The 20,193-nt window shown below is 57.3% G+C and overlaps 1 protein-coding gene across 1 annotated transcript; it reads right to left on the minus strand.

Annotated features, from left to right (window-relative positions):
- Nucleotides 1-436: 436 nt before the first annotated feature.
- On the minus strand, nucleotides 437-3,383 carry FOXF1 (forkhead box F1; the record flags this gene model as incomplete). The annotated part of the gene is made up of 2 exons (XM_082320915.1): nucleotides 437-597; nucleotides 2,324-3,383. 2 exons carry the CDS (start codon nucleotides 3,381-3,383, stop codon nucleotides 437-439), a joined length of 1,221 nt encoding a protein of 406 aa, XP_082177041.1.
- Between the last annotated feature and the right edge of the window lie 16,810 nt (nucleotides 3,384-20,193).

Here is a 20,193-nt window from a genome sequence, read left to right on the forward strand (position 1 = left end):
GGTGGCATCGCTCAGTGCCAATACACAACCCAATTCGTCATTTAATTTTTTTTTTTTTTTTTTTTAAAGAAGCATCAAAACCTCATTTGTCAAACCCTTAACCCAAACTCGCCGTCGAGGTTTTCGGGCCGGGGAGGGGGCTGGTTTTGCTTTTCTTCTCAACCCAACCCCAAAGCGAAGAAGCAGAAGAAGGCAGAGACCGTCTGTGATTTAAGACCCGCGTTGGAGGCCGGGTCCGGCCGATGCTCAGCTGCGGGGCAGGCTCAGCCCCGGGGCCGCTCGCCCCGGTCCCCTGCCGCTCCCCGGGGCTCCTGTCTATACCTCCTGGACAAAGCCAGTCTGCAGAGCCCCCCCCTTCCACCGAGAGGGTCCTGGGGGGGGCTCGGTGCCCGGGTCAGGCCTTGCCGGTCCCAGGAGGTGTTTTTTCCGCCCCGTATCACATAACGCACGGCTTGATGTCCTGGTATGTCACTTGTTGGTGGTAATAGGAGCCGCTGCTCGCTGAATGCATGGAGGAGGAGGCCATGGCGTTGAAAGAGAAGACGAATTCCTTTCTGTCGCACATGCTCGGAGACTGGGAGTGATACCGCGGGATGCCTGCGGGACGGGGGGGAGAGATTGTCAGCCATCGGAATTATATTTAGTAGAGGAGGTTGAGCGCGGGAGGGAGAAAGCCGCCGCCTGGGGGTAAAAAAAAAAAACAACCAAAACCACCCCCAAAAAAACCCAAACCTTCCGCAGCCCCCGGGTCTCAGCGCGGAATTGGGTATATGTTTGCATGCACAGGAATAACACGGGCACCGGCGGGGCTCCGCGGGCGCGGACAGGTGCGGAGGAGGGAACCCCCGCGGCCGCGGGACGGCGCGGCCCAAGGGCGCTTCGAGGAGACGGGATTTGCTTTGGGTTGGGTTTACTGTAGTTGGCTTGTTTTGTTTTGGTTTTTTTGCGGTTTTTTTCCCCCCATTTTGTCCCCTTGAAGGTACCGGCTGCTTTTCCCATCGCCTCCGCCCGCGCGGAATGTCCGCGGGGTGCGGAGCGGGGAGCACATTCGCCCAGCGGGGCCGGCGGAGAGGCCGAGGGCGAAAAGCCGCCGAGGGCCGGGCTGTTGCTGCCGGTTCTGCCGCCGGCTCCGGACACAAAAACCGCCCCGAAAATTTGGGGTGCGCTGGGGAGGAGCGCCCGGCCAGGGACCGCGCTCCCCGCCGCTCCGCCGCCGGGAATTTGGGTCTTAGTCCGGAGTGTTTCGGTTAAAGGCCGCGGGCGGGCCCGGGGGCTCCTGGGGACAGATTTTTGCTGCGTTTTCCAGCGGATCTGGGTGCGCTCGCCCGGAGCCGGGACCGGCCCGGCAGCAGGAGGGGCCCCGGTGCCCGCCGGCCCCGGCCCGGTGCTGTGCCCGGCCTCGGCCGCTCCGTACCGGCCCGGCTGATGCTTTTTTTCCCCCCGTTTCGCTTCGTCTTTTTGACCCGCTAACGCTCCGTTTCACACCCGTTTCTGCCAGGCACTTCCCGCTCCCCCGAAGGCCCGGGGTGATGTGCGGGGACCCCCAAACCTGCCCCTTCCCCCGGCCACGGCTCCCAGGGCTCCCCCGTGCCCCGAGAGCCCCCCCCGAGGTGAGGCTGGGCCGCAGGACGAAGCCCAGCGCCGGCCTCGTCCCTGCCGAGGCCTCCTCCCGGCCAAAACACCATCTCCCCGCTCCGCTCCGGGAGCCAGGGCAAATCCACCCCCGGCAGCTCCCTGCGGGGCCGGGGCCGGGGCCGGGCCTGGGCTGCGGGGCTCGGGGGGCCCCGGCCACCGGCTTCCCTATGGGCGGAGGGTGGAGGGAGGCGATGGGCCTGGAAAACGCAACCCCGAAAGGAGCTGATGGCGGGGGCCGGGAGGGGCCGGCGGACCCCCCGGTGGGGAAATCCCCCCTTTTTTTCCCCCTCCAGGTCCCGATGGAGGTGGAAGACCCCTCGGGTCCATCCCCGGCCTCGCCTTCCCGCAGCTCCCCGCCTGCCTGAGCCCACCGCTCCCAGCGCAGCCGCCCGGCGGAGCGGAGCCCTGGCCCGGCGCTTGCCAGCCCCGCAGCGGCGGCGAGCGGGTCCCCCAGCGGGGCGAGCCCCGACGGCTGCCCGGTTGCCCCCGGGGAGGGAGGCGAGAAGCGGGGGGGGGACGGCGGCCTCCTCCCCCGGGTGGGTGCATTAAAACTCTCCACGAAGCGGGGCGGCTCGGCGAGGCCGGGATCCACGCGTGGCGGCCGAGCCCGCCCGCCCCCGCCGGCAGCCCCCGGGCCGACCCCCGCGGAGGCGGTGTGGGGGCTCTCCCACGCGTGTCCGCGCCTTACCTTGCAGCTCGGCGGTGTTGTGGCTGTTCTGGTGCAGGTAGGACTGGTCGAGGGAGTGCGTGGAAAGGCTGGAGGAGAGCGGGTTGGCCGTGGGGTTGCAGGGCGAGAGGGGCTGCTGCTTGATGTAGGACGGGCCGGTGTTCAAGGCCGCCGAGGCGGAGGGAGCCCACGCCGAGGCCGAGCTGGAGTAAACCGAGTGGGGCTCCATCACGCCGCCGCCGGCGAGCAGCGGGGAGGCGGGCACGGAGCTGTCGTGGTGCGGGTAGTCCCCCGCCGAGGAGCCGGTGCAGCTGCCCATGTAGGAGTGCCCGCCGTTGGCGGGCAGGTGGGGCACGGAGTGTCCCGCAAGTCCCATCCCCTCCACGTTGCTGGACAAATGCCCGTTCATCATCCCCAAACCCCCTTCGAGGGAGAGGCTGTTGGGGGGGCAGGAGAGCCCGCCGGCCGAGCCCTGGAAGCCGTAGCTCTCGGGGAGGTGGTTGAAGCTGAGCCCGTTCATCATGCTATACATGGGCTTCAGCGCCTGGCATTTCCTCCTGAAACCGCGGGGCCGGCGGCGAAACGAGCCCTCCTCGAACATGAACTCGCTGGCCGGGTCGATGGTCCAGTAGTGGCCCTTGCCCGGGCGTCCCAGCCCCTTGGGCAACTTGATGAAGCACTCGTTGAGCGAGAGGTTGTGGCGCACCGAGTTTTTCCAGCCCTGGTAGGAGCCTCGGAAGAAAGGGAAGCGGCTCTGCAAGAACTGGTAGATCTCGCTGAGGGTCAGGCGTTTGGAGGGCGAGCTCTGGATGGCCATGACGATGAGGGCGATGTAGGAATAAGGCGGTTTCTCCGGCCGCCGGATCCCAGCGTTGGTTTTCTTCGCCTTGGGACCGCCGCTGCCCGGGGCTCCGCCGCTGCCCGGGGCGCTGCCGGCCGCCCCGCCGGGCGCCGCGGAGGCGGCGTCCATGGCCGAGCTCTGCGGCTGCTTCTCGGCCACGGAGGACATGGGGCCGTAGCTGTTCTGCACCGGAGGAGGAGGGGGCTGAGAGGACAGAGCCTGCTGCGCTTCTGCAGTCATCTACGGCCAGGTCCGCGGCGGCCAGCCCCGGCCCTCCTCCGCCACCCTCCCCCCCGCGCCCCCCCAAAAGGCCACGCTGCTGGGGGCTCGCCGCCACTCACCCCCCCCCCCCCCCCCCCAACCCCCGGTCTCCTCCCGGCCCCCCGGAGGGGTTTCTTTCCACCGGGAGACTTCAACCCTCCGTGGATAAACAAATGGAAGCGACCCCCCCCCCCCCCCTCCGCCTTTTTCCCTCCTCCTCCCACTTTATCCCTAAATCCGAGCCCGGCTGCAGAAGGCGAGCGAGAGGCGGAGGTCGGGGGGGGCCGCAGGAAGGCGGGATGGGGGGGCGGGTGGAAGCGATCTGAGCTCGGCTGCTGCGAGAGAGAGAGAGAGGGGGAGAGAGAGAGAGAAGCCGGCGGCCGCCGCCGCCTCCGCCTTGCCCCGCTGCCCCTCGGCGGGCCGGGCTCCCGGGGCCGCCGCCGTCCCCCCCCCCGCCCCCGGCTTTAGCTGGGCTGGCGCTGCCGGTGCTGCGGGGAGCTGCTTCCCATCGCGGTGGCTGTCGAGTCTGCCCCCGGCCCCGCCGCTCGCCTTTTACTTTATCTCTCGCAGCGGCGTCTGCCGCTCCTTGACAGACGTAAGAGCGGAGAGGAGATCCCCGCCCCGACCCGCTCCCCCACGCCCTCCCGGGCGGCCCCCTCCGCCGCCCTGTCCCGGCCCCCCTCCGCTCCCCGCTCCCGGCTGGTGGGCAGCTTTTAAAGAGCCCTTTCCACGCCGCCCTGCCCGACGCGGGGGCTGCGCGACGCATCCCTGCCCGCTGCGGGGGGAGCCGCCTCGTACGGAGGGGAGGGGGGGGGGGGTGCCACGCGTGACCGCGGCGCTGCGTGGGCCGCTCCCTCCCCGCCCCCCCGCCTCTTTTCTCCCCACCGCCTCTGCTGAAAATCACGGGGGAGGGTGGGAAGGGCCCCACGCGGGCCGTGGAAGGGGCCGGGGCGCGGCGGCTGGGGCCTGCGGGCAGCGCGGAGCTTCCGCGGGAGGCGCAGGGCAGCGCAGGCGCTGCCCGCCCGCGGCCTCCGCGCAGCGCGGAGCTTCACCCACTTTAAACCCCCTCTTTCGTGCGCTCTTTTTAAGCTCGGCGGGCCCGGGCAGGATGTTTATACTGCGCAATGTAAACACGGGCTCGGGGGTGCTTTAATAAAAAGAAATCGGCGAAAACTCCTGCTGCCTCGCGAAATGCCCTTTTCTGCCTCCGCCGCCGGGCCGGGGATGGGAACGGGCTTGGGACCCCTCGCCTGCTCCGAGGCTGCTTTAGGGATGAGGGTGGGTTTGGTTTTTTGGGTTTTTGTTGTTTTTTTTTTTTTTTTAGAGGGGGGGTATATAAATCTGTGCTGAAGGTTTGCAGTTGAATGCCAGGAGCCCGATGCTCAGCTCCGGCGATGCCACGGGCACGCACAAGGGGTGGGGGGAAGCAGAATAGAAAGAAAGGGGGTCACAGATCCCCCCCCCCCAAAAAAAAAAAAAAAACCTTTTGAGCATCGGCCCATCAGGAGAGCTGTCACTCAAGGTAAGTCCCTTTAAACTTTTGTCACCTTTTTGCGGACCGCGCGTGGAAACCTGCGCTCCGGGGGGGTGGGGGGCAGCGGGGGGCGGCAGGGCTGCAGCAGCCTGGGCTTTCAGGGCTGCCGGCTGGGAGCGGAGCAGATGTGCTGGCCGCTGCAGCCCGCTCGCTTTCAAGATTAGGGAAAGGAAGAGAGAAAGGAAGGGGGGGGGGGGGGAAAGAAGAAAAAAAATCCCCCGCCCCCCCGGTTGCAGGCCGCACCGCAGTGCTGTGGGTCTGTCCCGCTGCACCCTCTGCAGAGAGAGGGGGACCCCCCCCCCCCCCGGCTTCCAGATTCGCTTTTAAAGTTTTTTAATGATAATTTAATACCTTTTAAAAGAAAGATAGATACCGGTCGGGTTTCCAAACTCCCTCCGCGTTATTCGCGAGCAGTTGCGAGCAGCCGCCGGGGCGCCTGTCACATCTGTGATACAACCAAGAGGGATTTCACATCAGGGGCATTTTTTTTTTTTTTCCAGCCCCCCTCTCTCCTTCCCCTTCCCATCGCCTGCCCCCTCTCCGCAAAATAATTCCTCTTGCAGAAAACACCGGCCCTGCTGTTCCCGGGGCAAGGGGGGAGCTTTGGGGACGGGGACAGGCGGGGGAGAGCTCTGGGCAAACCCCAGGCCGGGGGCAGGTACCCGGGGAGGGGGTGGGAGAGGGGGGAGCAGTTATTTCTGGAGTTTTTCCCTGGAGGAGGGGGAGAAGGGGCTGCTCCCGTTGCCCGGGGTGCGGCGGCCGCTGCTCCCCCCCGAGCGGGGCCGCCGGGCGCGGAGCAGAGCGCGGAGCTCAGGGACGGGGGGGAAAAAACCACCCCCAAAATCGCTTTTTGGGGAAGGGATCACCTTCCCCGGCTGCTCACAGCCCCGGGGCGGCTGGTGCAGAATAAACCCTCCGCTTCTCGCTGGATTTCTTGTTATTTTGGCGGGGAGGGGGGAGCGCATCGCTGCCCCTGAGCTTTGCTCCGCATCGAATGACACCCCCCCACCCCCGGCCGCGAAAACGGTGGTTTGCTTTGCTTTACATCGCTCTGCGACTGAATCTCCCCGATCTGCACCCAAAACACCCGGGGATGGAGCTCGAAACACAACACAAAGAGCTCGTGTGAAACCCACGTTCAAAACCGTCGCCACCGGCAGCCTTTCCACTAGGAAAGAAAATATCTCCCGGCAAAAAACCACCCTCGCCGTGGAAATCAAACCATTCCCCTTCAAAGAAAACCAGTCCCGGCACGACTGCCCTTTCTCCCTCTCGCAGTATCTTTTCGGAGTGTGAAAATTTGGTTTTCCGTGTATTTATTATAGCCAGCAAACGTTAAAAATGGAAATATATCGCCCCGGGTTTTATAGGCCTCGCCGTGGGAATAGCAGAAACGCTGGAGGGTTTTAAACCGAGCCCGGGAATTGGGGAAAGGAGAGTTTTGGGGAGAAAATGCCGGGCCGTGGGGTGTCTGATGCAGGAGGGGGGTGATGGTGTCCGGAGGGATGGAGGGGGGAGAAACACGCCGGGAGAGGGGCTGGTGGTGACACTTTATTGCTTATAAAACCTCCACGCAGGTCCCAGAGGCACTTTCAGATTCGAGATGGGCCGCGGATGGGTTTTTGGAGGGGAGAGGACGGGGAAATGTCTGGGTTGAGGCTGCGGGTTGGCCCCCGCAGAGGGACGGGACTCGCTTTTGCTGTTTGCTGGGGGTTTGGGTGGTTTCAGCAGGTCCGGCCCCCGCCCCCGAGGGGGAGAGATGCAGGGAAGGGGAAAAAAAGAAGAAGAAGAAGAAAAATAAAAGATCACCTAGAGCAATTAGCCCTGCTAATCCCCGCACCTTTGCGGGCCCGTTTTGCCGGCCCGGCCCCGCATATTCCCCCCGACCACCCCCGGCCCCGCTGCGCTTCCCGCCCGGCTCCGGCCCAAACCCGCTCCCCTTCCCTCCCCCTCCCCGAAACTCGGGCAGTGTTTTGTGTAAAAATAGACAAATCCGAGCTTTCTTCCTTTTCCTGCGCCGAAGGTATTTTTACTAGCTAATTGCTTAAGTGAAGTCAACTTTGCAACCAGGCCGGGTGTAATCCGAGTATGGAAATGTATATAGGTGGTATTGTTATAGGCGGGCTGGGTGCTGCTCGGAGAGGGGCCGGGGTGTTTCTGCGAGCCCGGACCACCCAGGGCGAGGGGAGTGACCGCCCCATGTCCCCCTCCCCGCTGCCCCTGCTTTGCATTAACACCACCCGCAGGATCCCCCCCCCTTTTCCCCAGCACCGGCCCTTTTCCCTCGACTGGGTTTTTTTTTTTTTGGTTTTCTTTTTTTTTTTTTTTTTCAGTCGCGGCCATCCCCGTGGCCGCTGGCCCCAAATCCGCGACAAATTGATCCCTAAATGTTTATTTAAGGCCGAGGGGGTGCGTTCAAGCGAGGGGCTCAAGGCTGGGCAGAGGGAGAGGCGCGCTGGGGAGGGGGTGAACGGGCCGAGGGAGAGGTGGTATTTGGGGGGACACACGCACCCCCCGACCATTTTTGCGGCTCCCTCCCACGGCAACGCTTTGCCCCACGCGTGTGCGTGTGCCCGGTGGGGGGGGCCTTGCCCGGTGGCACCCAGAGCCCAGCCCCGGCCCCCCGGGGCTCCGGGCGGGCAGAGCCCGGCCTCCAGGACCGGGCGGGACCTGGGGGAGATTTTTGGGAAAGAATAAGCCGAAATGAGGAGCGGGTGCGAAGCAAAGCTGCGGGGCGGTGCGGGCTGGCTGTCAGCCGCCGTGCCTCAGGCAGAAGTTCAGGCTTTGGTCAGAGAAGGGGGGGGGGGGAACACACACAAAAAAAAGTAAAATCTTACACGTTTTTCCCCCGCTTTGTCTCTTTTTTCCCCCCTCTGCCCGTCCCGAGACGTCCCCCCCGCCGTCCCCGAAGCCCACATTTTCCATTACGTCCTTGGATGAAATATTGCAGCACAGGAATTTACAGCCTTCTTCAGCGCGGGATTTTTTAGGAGTTTTCTGGCGGGACGCAGTCCCCGCGATACAAACCGCTTCCAGCGGTAATAACCTCCGAGCGCTACCGCTGAGACACAATCCCTTCCCACAGAGATCTTCAAAATATCTCCGGGTATTTATATCCCTGCTCAGGGACAGATAGCTAGAATACTTTCCCGGAGGGATGCTTTTTGGCTGGCTGGGATTCAGACCCGAGGACCTGGGTACCGAGAGGAACAGCGGGGCTGAGCCGGAGCAGAGCTGGGACCCGGCGAGTGATGCTCTCGGCCATCCCTCAGCAAACAAGTTCGCCCTTAAAGGCGGCCCGAAGTGTAAATCCAGGTGTAAATCCAGATGTAAATCCAGGCTGGCATTGCTGAGCCATCCATACTTTCTCGGACAATTTTTTTTTCCCCCTGGGGGGCTCCTCTAGGGACGGGGCCCGGTGCTGGGGATGCCCCAAAACCAAGCGGACCCTCGGGAAGGGACGCTCCCCTCTCCCAGCTCCTTGGCAGAGCACTGTGGCAGGCAGAAAAAATAAGGAGCCATTTCCAGCTTTTCTAGCCCCAAACTGCGGCGGGTTAGCGGTAAAATGGGAACGGCGGTGCTGGAGAAACCTTTCGATCCGCTGAAGTTTTTGGGGGTCGGGAATCGCCTCCAGCCCCCAAAGTCTCCGGGAGCGAAAAGCCCGGCCGGGCCGGGCCAGGGAGTCCCCGCCAAACGGGGAGGGCGAGGGGCTTCCCCGGGGCTTAGCCTTGTTTCCAGGCTTATTGAACTTTTTTTCGTTGTTTTCTTCCCAACTTTAAACCAAAACCCCGTGGAAATCGCCCTGGTGTGCCGGTGCTGGCGGAGGGGGGCATTTTTAGCGTCGGGTAGGCGAGGGCCAGCGGCCCCCTCGATGGCCCCGTTTTGGGGCACCACACAAAATCCGTCTGCAGGCAGAGGTGAGAGAAGTTAAAACGGAATTGCCCAAATCAAACAGAAAACCGTTCTTTTCTTGCACGGGTACTAAAAGCCGCGGGGACGGTGTATTGTCGGGCTAAATAATAACCAGTCCGGCGGCTTCGGCTGCACTTAAATATCGAGAGATGCTGCGAACAAACCCGACGGCTTTTGGGAAGGTGGCGGCCTCCCCGCGCTGCCCCTCGGTGCTCAGTGCCGGGAGGGGGCCGCCCGGCCCGGCGCGGCGGGGGTACCCCGCTCCCCTGGCTGGGGGTGCGGGCAGCGGGGCCCCTGAGAGGAAAACCCCGGGGGAGATCGGGGGTCCCGCACGGTTCCCGGGGCGGTGCAGAGCCCCGGGTCGGTGCCCGGTGCTGTGGGTCCGGGTGGGCTCCTCGGGAGGGAGAAAGGACCTTGTGCAGCACAGCCCCCCCGGGACCACAGAGGCAGGAGCACCAGCAGGCCCCCGGGGGAAGAGGGGGTGCCAGCACCCGGGCAAGTGTCCCTGGGGTCCCCAGCATCGGGGTCCTCAGCAGCCACCACCCTTTTTGCCTTGCCACCTGCCGAGAGGGAAGAGGGGGCTGCGGCGGCAGAGCCACCCACGCAGGACGCGGCGGTCCCCCGTGGGGAGGGATGCGGCGAGAACAGCGGCTGCCGGCGAAGGATGCTGAGGGCAGGGCTCCCCCGGGAGAGCGGGGAAAGGCTGGCACCGTCTCCGGGAGGCACCGACCTGCGCAGGTACCTGGCCGGGGGAGCAAAGCCCCCGGCGGGTCCCGGCGTGCGAGGAGGTCCCTGGTGCAGCAGAGGGGCTTTGTCCCTCTGGTCTCTGCCCACGGAGCTCTCACGCTGTCCCGGGACCGGCCAGGTCAGCCCCACTTGCAAAAACGGCTTTTGCTGGAGGGAGCCCCGGAGCATCCGTCTGGGGGGGGAAAAAGCCCCACCCGTGGGCCGTTTCCCCGCGTCTTTTGCTGCAGGGAGAGGGGCTGGGCTGCAGAGCGGCCTTGCAGCCCCCAGGCAAAGGGGCAGCGCCCGGCAGGCGGACGGGGGGCTGCCCCGGCCAAGGCAAAGGCCGGCGGCCCGGCCCGGGGGGGCTGCAGCGGGCTCTGCCGCCCGCCCCGGGGACCCCCTGCCCGCCCCGGGGACCCCCTGCCCGCACAGCTCCCGCCTGCGCCCCAGGACAACCTCCTGAGTTTTTAAAACCTTGTTTCTATAATAAATCCCGCATCTACACTCCTTTCCCCCCCTTTCCCCAACCCAAATCGGGGGGCTCGGGGCTCATCTTCACAAACAAGGTGAAAAATCCCCCCTGTAAACAACTGCAGTTCCCCGCTCCCCTCTTTGCAGAGATCTGAGGATGCCTTTCCTTGGAAGCTCTCCCAGCAAAACCTGTTTCCCATGGTTATTATTATTTTCTTAATGAGTAAACTCCCAATTAATGATGGATCGCTTATTTAGCGGACCCTGGTCGCTCTGTAACGCATCAGAGGGCTCTGGAGCCGCACCGCGGGGTGCTGCAGATTCGGGACCCCCTTTGCTTTGCAGGTACCAGCGTAGAGAGTTAAAATACACCAAAAATTGGTTAATCACCTTTCCCACCTCCTTAGAAAAAAACCGAATAACGCCGCGTAAAACGATCCCTTTCGCACGACTGGTCCCTAGCTAAATATTATAAGCGATTTTTGGGGGGGCTTTAAAAATGTTCCGCAGGGAACAGCGTTGGCATTCCCGGGAAAATGGCTCGGTGAAATGCCCGAGCCAAGGTGGGAAGGCTTTCCGCAGCACTGGGTGTTATGCCCCGACGTTCACCGATTTCTGCAGCAAAGCGGTTGCTTTTTTTTGTGAGAACCGGGCTGCGGATGGGAAGGGGCACATCCATCCTCCCGCTGCGCACCTGGGGGCTTGGGGAGGGGGTGTGCGTGGCTGAAAGCCGGAGAGAAAAGGGGAAGAAATCTGTAAAATAACCCCCACCAAAACTGGCGCAGAGCTCACTAAAAATCCGAATAACGAACGCAGAAATGGTTTTGCTTTTCCTGTTTTCAGAGCCGCTGGCTGGCAGCGCGTTTGGCAGAGCACCCTCAGCTCCGCGCTCCTGATCCCCCTTAAATTCCCCTCCTTAAAATACGCAAAATCAGTTTGCGCCTAACTCCTTTAAAATCGGTGAATGGGGGAAGTCCTGCCTGGCCCCCAGGGTGCTGGGAGCAAACCCCTTTTCCCAGCAGATTTCGCGGGTACCTGCGGGGAAAGATGCTGCCCGGGCGCTTAGCTTGCAGCGTCATGGTTTTTCCTACGGGATCATTCGTTTGGAAACGATCGAATTGGACCGTTTCTCACGGAAAGCATCGCGTGTTTCCCCCACGAAGGGGGGGTGAAGCCGCAGCCGCCGAGCTCCTGCGGGGCCGGGGGAGCTGCCGGTGCCCGGGGCAGAGGCAGCCCCGGGTCGCCCGTGTCCCCCTCCACGCGTGGGTGGGTGCCATCCGGGCGCGGTGCTGAGCCCCTAACGCGTGTGGAAACCCGCCTGCACAGCCCTGGGGAGGGAGCGGGTCCGACCCACGGGGGTGTTCAAACCCTCCCGGTTAAGGTTAAACGGCTGCGGTTAAACCGAATCGAGGCGTGCTGTGAAATCGGCGCTGGCACACCGGGAAAGGGCTTTTTCTTTCCATCGGGAAGAGGTTTTAGAGCAGATCTGGAGCGGGGTCCGCTTTGCCCCGCAGCCCCAGAAGAGGAAACCAGAAATACCTCCACGGACTGAAATAGATAAATGGGTACAGAGAGACTGACCTGGAGGGAGAGAAGGAGAGAGGACAAGAGAGCGGGGAAGAAGAAAGACAGAACAACATACGGAATCACATGCAGTAAGACAGAAAGAAAGGGGAAAAAAAAGAGAGAAAGAAAAAGAGATAAAGAACGAGAACTAGAAAGAAAGAATATGAAAAAGAGAGAAACAAATGGAAAGGAGAGAAGAAAAGAGAGAATTTAAGAAAGGTAAATTAAGGGAGAGTGAGAAAGAAAGGGTGAAAGAAAGAAACGGAGAAACAGGGAAACACAGAGACAAAAAAGAGGGCAACAAAAATTAAGAAAGAAATAAAGAGAAAAATAGAGAGAAAGAGGAAAGAAGGAAAGAAAGAAAAAGAAAGAAAAAGAGAGAGAAAAAGCCAAAGAAAGAAAGGGAGAAAGGGAGAAAGAAAGAGAAAAAGAAAGAGAGGAAAAGAGAAAGAAAGAGAGAAGGAAAGAGAAGAAAAGCAAGAAAGCGAGAAAGAAAGACAGCGAGAAAGCAACAAAGAAAGAAAGAAAGAAAGAAATAGAAGGAAAAAAAAGAAGAAAGAAAGAAAAGGAGAGACAGGAAGGAAGGAAGAAAAAGAGAAAAAGAAAAAAGCGAAAAAAAGAAAAAGAGAAAGATTGAAAGAGCGACAGAAAAGAGAAAGAAAAGAGAAGGAAAAGAGAGAAAGGCAGAAAAGGGGAGAATGAGAGAGACAAAGCAAAAAAAAGAAAAAAAGGCCAGCAAGAAAGCAAGTACGAAAAGGGAAATGAATTTCCTGCAAAACCAATAATAAGACACAGCCAATATAATTTTTCCCTGGCAAACAGGGGTGAGCCGGGAGGGAAACGCTGCCGCGGGCAGAGCAGCCCGGCCCCGTCCCGTCCCGTCCCGGGCGGCCGGTACCTGCCGCCCCCGGGGGCGGGCAGCCCCCTCCCCTGCCCGGGGCCGTTACCGGAGCCCTGGGCACGGCGAAACGGAGGGGAGAAAGCGAACCAGCCCGGGGGTCGGTCTGGGGAGGGGGGATTCGCTTCGATGCTTTATTCTTTCCCTAATCTTTTCCCGCAGAGGGGAACCGGCGGTGCCTGAAGGGCTCTGCCTGTACACCCCCCACCCGAGGCAGGGACACGAAGGAGAAGGCAGGTTTAACACCCATTTCCGAGAGGGTTTTCCACGCAGCCCCGGCCCCGCGGCTCCCCGCGGTGCGCGGCCGCTCCGCGTAGGCTGCGCCCGTTAAGCCCGGCTTAATGCCCGCGCCGAAAGCGGCGCGACCGGCTCCTCATTGACTTCACCGGCTTAGTAGGTGGCCGTGTATATTTTTGTTGAAGTAGTGTTTATGTTAATGAAAAAGGCTGAGATTACAAACAGACCACTGAATGCCCGGGGTGTTGCTGCCGGATTGGTCTAAGCTGTGTACTTTAAACCTAATCAGTTTTTGGGAGCAAATATGATTTTTTTTTTTTAATTTATTATTTTTAGCAGAAAGACATTTGGGATCTTTGAGGAGCCCCGTGCCGCCCCTTCCCCTCGGTTTTGGGGCTGTGTTTCCCAGCGCGGCGGGCAGGGATGGAGGAGGGTTGCAGGGAAAAGCATCTCCAAGAATTAGCCATAAAATCCAACGAAAACGAGCCCTGGGCTCCTGGAGGTGGGCAGGGGAGGGGGCGTTCAGCTCGCCCTCCCCGAGCCCCCCCCGACCCCACGGAGGGGTTTCTGCGTCCCGGTGGCAAACGGGTGTGCATCCCCCAAAACCTCGGCAGCGCGGGGCTTGTCCTTGCCGGGTGGAGCTAGGCAGAACCTGAAATCCACTCCAAAAACCCCGTTAATTTACCCATTTAGGATGGTAAAACATATATATGTGTAATTCCAGCCCTTTTAAATTCCAATTACGCAGGAATCAATTACTCAATTAACATAAAAATAAAAATACAGATTTTTTTTTGGGGGGGGGCGGGGAGCAGCAATCATCCTCCTGTTACTTTGATTTCAGAGTCTGAGTTTGGGGTCAGTCTCATTCTGTTTTTCTTAACAAAACCCCTCTCTCCAAAATGATTCCTGCCCCCCCAACCGTTTCTATTCCTGCCTGCATTTGCATGCTTGAACTGTTGATAGCGATAGTTAAAAAAAAATCAGATTTTTGCAGACTTTTTTCCCCCACTCGCTAATTTCCTAGCGTGGAGGGATCCACCTTGGGTCCCAGCGAGTGGGTTTCTCCCCCCAGGAGCTCTGCGAGCAAACGTGCGCACTGCATTTGGCATCTCGCTCCTTTTCAACACTTTCCTTTTGTGGGCAAAAGCTCTCGGCGGAGAAGCCTCGCCAGCAGAGCCAGGCAGACCTGGAGGATTTGTACAGTCAAATGTTTTACTACTGTTATGATTCCTCATTGACTAAAGCACAAAGAAAATCAGAGCGTAAACAAGTTGCCGTTGGAAGGGGATGCGAATAAAATTTGGGGCAAGTGAAACTTTAGCAGGGAAGGGGTTCAAGAAAACAAGGGAAAAAAAGGGAAAATGAGAAAATCTTACCCAAAGTTTTCCCCATGCAGCGGCTGTGCTGTGCTAGAGCTGCAGGGGGGATTCCCCCCGGGTTTGGGGGGCAGAGGAGCGCTCTGAAAACAGCTTTTTCTCCCTTAAAATATCTTTAGGGGGTCAAGCTGTCTCCCCACGGAAAGGGGAGATTCCCAGTGCAGGGCTTAGTGCGGACCGCAGAGGGGGTTTCTTTGTTCTCTCCTTGCACCTGGAATTAGCCTTTATTCCATGATGCTTTTTTTTCTCTTCTTTCTTTTTTTTGGGGGGGGAAACATTGTTTTTTTCCCAGTGACATTAGGTGATTCTGTAGGAGGGGCTGTCAGGGCGAAAAAAAACCCCAAAGCCAGTAGATGGCTTTGGAGAAAATGTCACCAAAAGTCAGGCTGTGCTGTTAGGGTCAGGTAGGCCCTGCAGAGGTGCCTGGGGTGGGGGGCAGCAGGGCAGGGGGTCCCCCAAACACCCAGTCCCTCGCTGGGGCTCCCCCTGAAGCGGGGACAGCCCTTGCGTGGGCAGCCCCTGCCTGGGGACCAGCTAAAGGATGGGCACAAAGGGCTGTCCCCTGCCCCGACACACGCCCGTGCGCACACACACGCACACGTACACGCTCACAGACACCCCCCACCTCCTCTAACCCCCACATCCGACCGCGCTGCTCTCTAGAAGCACTAATGATGCCGCAGACCAGCTATGCGGTGTGAGGCAAAAGCAGATGAAAGTGATGTCACATTAATGTCAGCTCACAACTCGAGCCCACACAGCCTTGATTGCTCTTATTAATCTTGCCAATTTGTCTGTCAGCACTTGGCTAATCCCTAAATAGCCTCCCAACAGGTGCTTTATGCTTCCGCCACATCCCTGCTCCCCGGCACCCCCCGGGAGCCCCGCTCGCCCTCCCCGGTGACACCGGCTTTCTCCTGTCCATCTGGGACCGGCTCTTTTCCCCCCGGGAGGGCTGGAAGGGAGACAGGCGACTTTGCAGATGTTGTTTAGTCTGTCCAAAGAGGGGTCGAAGTTTTGGGCTTCCCAAAAGGAAGCGATGACCGGCGGGGAGAGGAGATGCTGGAGAAGCTGGCGGGTGGCAGCGGGGAATTACCTGGCGGTGATGGGGGGTGAGAAAACCCTCTGCAATTAGAAAACACATTTACGGCACCCTCCGCCGCGACTATCGCATGATAGCGAGCTGCGTTGCTTTTATTTGTCGTGGGTTTGGTGGTTTTATTGAGAGGGGAGAGAAGACTAAAACAAAAGGTCCAAACTGAAGTTGTAGTGGAAAAGCCACATTGCACCCTAAGCAGTTTTATCCTGCAGTTAAGCTGAGGGTCGATTATTTTCTTTACTACACTACCAGAAAATCCACTGGCTTATTATAGTGTATAATTAGCCATAAACTACCAGACGAGTATTGAGTAGAAGACTAAAATTATTGTGTTGCAAGGCTTAATCTCCCTAACTTTGTTATTTAGCACAGTAGTCTTAATCACAAAACACAGATTTTGTGTTTAAAACTATTAACTGCTAAACCCAATTAATTGCTAAACCCTATTAACTGCTCAAGCGGAGTCCAGGCTGCTTTCCCCTCTCTGCATGAAGAAAGTTTTATTTCTGTTTGGCCACTCTGCTGCCTTAAATGCTTTGCACAGAGATTACAAGCCCTGTGCCTTGCAGTTGTCTCCTCCCGCGGTTCACCTGGGAGATGCTCTGGTCTGGAGGAAGAGCTGCCAAACCCAGCTTCGGTGCAGCAGGCTCCTATTTTATATCCAAAGTTGGCTTGGGCTGTTTCCAACAGCAGGAAGGAAGAGCTTTCAGAAGCATCTTCAACCTTTTCTCCAAGAGCCTGGTCCAAAGTAGTCCGAGTCACCAAGGGAAGTGTATCCACTAATTGAGCTCAGCGCTGTTCATCATTAACCCTTGGGTGCTTCGGATCAGATCCTAAAAGCTCTCTAAAAATACCATTCACGACTGCAAGCTGTTTCACTCCATCCTGACCTGGATTTATTATCAGGAGACAAATAGATTTTTTTTTTTTTCTTTCTCCCCAAGCCATTTATTTCACCCAGTAAGACTATCCATCACGGTGCGCTGGAACCGACCTACGATCCGAGGATATTCTTGGATACGCAGCATGTCAGGAAACAGCTAGCAGCCCCGCATGATGCAAATATTTGGATGACCGAGAGGTAGGAAGGATTGTCCAAATGTTTACTAAAGGCTGTTGATAGCCTAAGGATTTATAACTGGTGTATAATGTCTGCCCCCACACAGCTCCTCTAGCAGGTGCATCCAGTTTCGACATGACACATGGTATATGTGTGCTCTGGGAAAGGGGATGCAGCAGAAAGCCTGTTTCATAGGTCTCAGCTCCCTTTTCCCAGCTCTGCTTACTGGTTTGGAGCCCATGGAGCAGCAAGATGGGAGCCTAGGATCCACTCCAATGATGTCTACCCCTGATAGAGATTCAAACCATTGCTAACACTTAAAAACAACATACAAGCATCAAGCATGTTTAGTTGGAATTTCCTAAGTGAAACCAATGCTCTGAATTATTTAGGCCCATCAAAATATTCCCTGTCACACTCCTTCGGTGCTGTGGTGGAGGAAATTCATGACATTGTTCTAGTTATTGTTCTTGGCATTTCACTTCCTAATTTTCACCACTGGGATTTGATCTCTTCTGTCTCACAGTAAGCCCTAATTGCTGCTACAGGCATATCAGAAGTGCTAACAGATCATTTTTAACCATTTCTGGTGTTCAAATAGCTACAGCTTTCCAGTGGTGGTGCAGACCACACTGGACATGCCCCATACCTATTGCCAGGTAGTCTCTACTTCTGCCTTTCCAGCCCAAAGAGGAGTGTACATCCAGTATAGACCAGATGGACTGACTAGAGATGGAAATATAGTCAAGGAAAGATTTAGTACCTTGCCCAAGGCCATTCAATGATTCAATGGCAGAAAGGTCAACTCTGCTGCCTTGATACCCCATCCTGTAACTTACTGTCCCGATGCTACTGCCAGCCCAACCTCCTGCTCAAAGTAGGTCCATCGCCAGCACTAGATCGGGTCATCCATGGCTTTGTTTAGCAGAACCTTGAAAGCCTCCAATGCCAGGGTCCAACAACCGCGAATATTGATAGTCCAGGTAGCAGAGGAGCTGCTGGTGCCCTTGTGTCCAGCCAGCCAGGCTCTCAAGCTCTGCTATCAAAGCAGCAGCCGTTTTGGCTGTAAGCATTCCTGCTACCATGTTATTGAGAAACAATATCCTACAGAACGGGAGAAATCAGAAATCAGCACAGAGTTGAGTCACTCAGGTCTGGTAATCACCTTCCACTCGACTATTTTGCAAGTTTTGACTGTGCTGGGAACATGAACACATGCGTTTAGTGTGCTGCAGATGCCCAGACAGCGTGCTTTTCTTAGTAATGAACAGCATTTGTATCTGCTGCAGAAAAGCCTTTAATTCATTACAGCCCCAGACTAGTAGAGTTTACCGACTGCTCAGATGGGGAATACAATGGCCCTATTGTTTTGCTAAGGGAAGATTTCTTAGTTGCGTGCTGTTGCGTAGCATGTTTTCTATTTGTTACCTGATTCATTTCAATGAGCTTCCTTAGATAGGGTTAAGACCATTTGTCGTCCCACGCTGAAGCAACACAAGAACTGTCGCAGGCTGTGGACCAGATTATTAGCATTACCTCTTTTGGTTTGTTTAAAAAAACTAAGAAGAGAACTTGGTGTTCTTCTAGGGAGAAGAAATTGCGTAATAAAATATATGGGAAAAAAGAAGTAAGTGCTCAAATTCCAAAGTCATCTGTTGTGCTCAATGAAGGTCTTTTATATATTAAAAGAATTCAGTCCTGGGTTTGATGCTGCATTCTCAGTGTGACCTTAGATGTGGAGTCATAACTCAGATTAATCTGGACTCCTCTCTGCTTGAACGTATTTCTCAACCATTACCCACCAGTGCTGGAAACGCGATTCCTAGGCAAGGATCTTGAGCCATCGGCTGGCTCCAAGCCAGAGGGATGCGAGGAAGAACCAGTTGCATCTGGTAAAGTGGCTGGTTGGTAGCTCCGAGTTCTCACTGGGGCTGGTGGCATCTGGACCGGGTGTCCCAGGGACCAGCATCGCAGGTGTAGAGAGATCAGAGGCAGAGTGTTAACTGCGGCATTGCTTTTACTGCAAGAATGACTGTTTCTGCAAATGCATGTGCTGCTTATCTTGTGGTCATACGGTGCATGGCCCAAAGCTGTCTTGACAGCCATGCCAACTATGCTTATGCATCAGTATCTTCAGTTTTTCTTAGCTGTGAGCCTTAGGATTATATTTGCACTCCAGTGGGGATGTCTCCACAGATACTGGCCAGGGGGATTGCATGCCAGTGTGGCTGGGTCTCCCCTTTCCCCAGACCCAGGGCTGGCTCAGTGGGTGCAGTGTGTGGGAATGTGAGGGATTAGGTGAAGGAAACGGCAGGCTGGGCTGGTGGGGACACACACGCCATCCTCCCGCCGAGCTGTGTGAAGAAATTCCCCCTGGAGAGAGAATTCAGGCTCTGGCTCTGTTATCTTTCCATACTGCTGGGCTTCTGGGTTGGGAACTCATACCCTCTTTTCCAGCCAGCTGTTTTGTGGATGGGTTATGACTTTTCAAATAATGTAGATACAGTAATTTGAGATTAAAAAAAATGGTAAAAAGATTGGATATAAGGCATTCCAGCCTAGAACTGCAGTCCTAAAACCTCGGTTTGCCTGTTGTCTGAACCTAGAAGCACCCACACTGCATGGGGGCAATTGCAGGCTCGAACCTCTCTGGCAAAAGAGAGAACCCGCCGCTGACCCGTCGCAGGTCTATTCTCTAGACTCTGTGTCAGAGCAGTTTTAGGAGAGAAAGGCCACTGATACCAGCTTCCAGAGAGGGTGTTGAGAGATGGAAGCCACTCTTCTGTTTTAGCATTCACTGCTCTCTTCCCAGCTGGCCCAAAGCAGCTGCACTTGGAGTTGCTGGCTTTAAGTAGGCGTATGCTCACCTTGGTGGGGGAGATCAATTCATTTTGAAGTCCTGACCTTCCCCAGAACCTGAACAGGGACTTTAAGCATCTCACACGGGCTCTTCTCACTCAGAAGCACTGCTGCTCATTGTCCCACCTTTGCTACTGAAGTCCAACTGGGAGAAGGTCACAAAACCAGTAGGATTTGGCCCAGGGTTAACCGAAGCACATAAATGAGCTCAGTCCCTGTACGTTCCAGCGTGTTTGGGCTTGGAGACTGTGAGCGATGGCTTGTGGTCCAGACCAGCATGGTGCTTTCAGCTATATATAATTAGATGTTTTTCTAAAGCAAACCATTCCTGACAGATTGAAAGGTTTTTATTCTACAGAATTTTTGCTGCCTCATCTGATGGGGAACATGCAGGATTCATTCGAACTCTGCTTCCTTGGAGTAAATCACAGCATGGGGCTGCCTTATCTCAACCAGAGACCCTCTACAGGAATGTTGCACTGTCCAGCCCTCGGGCCACCCACCCCTGATCCCAGGCATCAGCATCTGCTCCAGGTCCAAGCTCTGACTCTTCAGAGACATATTTTTGCAAGGTCAGGAGGTTGGGCGGTAAAAGGGGAGTGGGGAATAGCAGAGAGACAGTTGAGGCTGACTCTGCAGAGAGATTTCAGGGGGATGTTTACACTGGCCATTAAGTGCAGACTTGAGCCTGTTCTCCTCTCCAGATTTGCCGCCCATCTGCGTTGTTTGCGTGCAAACACGCATCAGGCACAGACGCAGTCCCAGCTTCAAAGTCTTCTGGATGAGGGTGGCCCATGCATGCTCTGCACCCTTGGTCATGCAACTTGGCCCAAGTGGCCCAAGGCAGGACCGGGTAAGGCAGCTAGCCCTGGCAGGCATCGTCTTATGCCTGGTTCCTTTGCAGGGCAATGAGGGTGCTTTCAGCACGAGCTGCAACTGAGATGCTGTGGTATAACCAAAGGGCAGTATAAATAAGGAGACAAGCCAGAGGGGCACATAGGAGAAGGGGAGAAATAGCTCTGTCTGATGGAAGTAGATGGGTGTCCAT

Source organism: Platalea leucorodia (genome assembly GCF_965183815.1).
Source record: "Platalea leucorodia genome assembly, chromosome: 8".
Classification (NCBI taxonomy): domain Eukaryota; kingdom Metazoa; phylum Chordata; class Aves; order Pelecaniformes; family Threskiornithidae; genus Platalea; species Platalea leucorodia.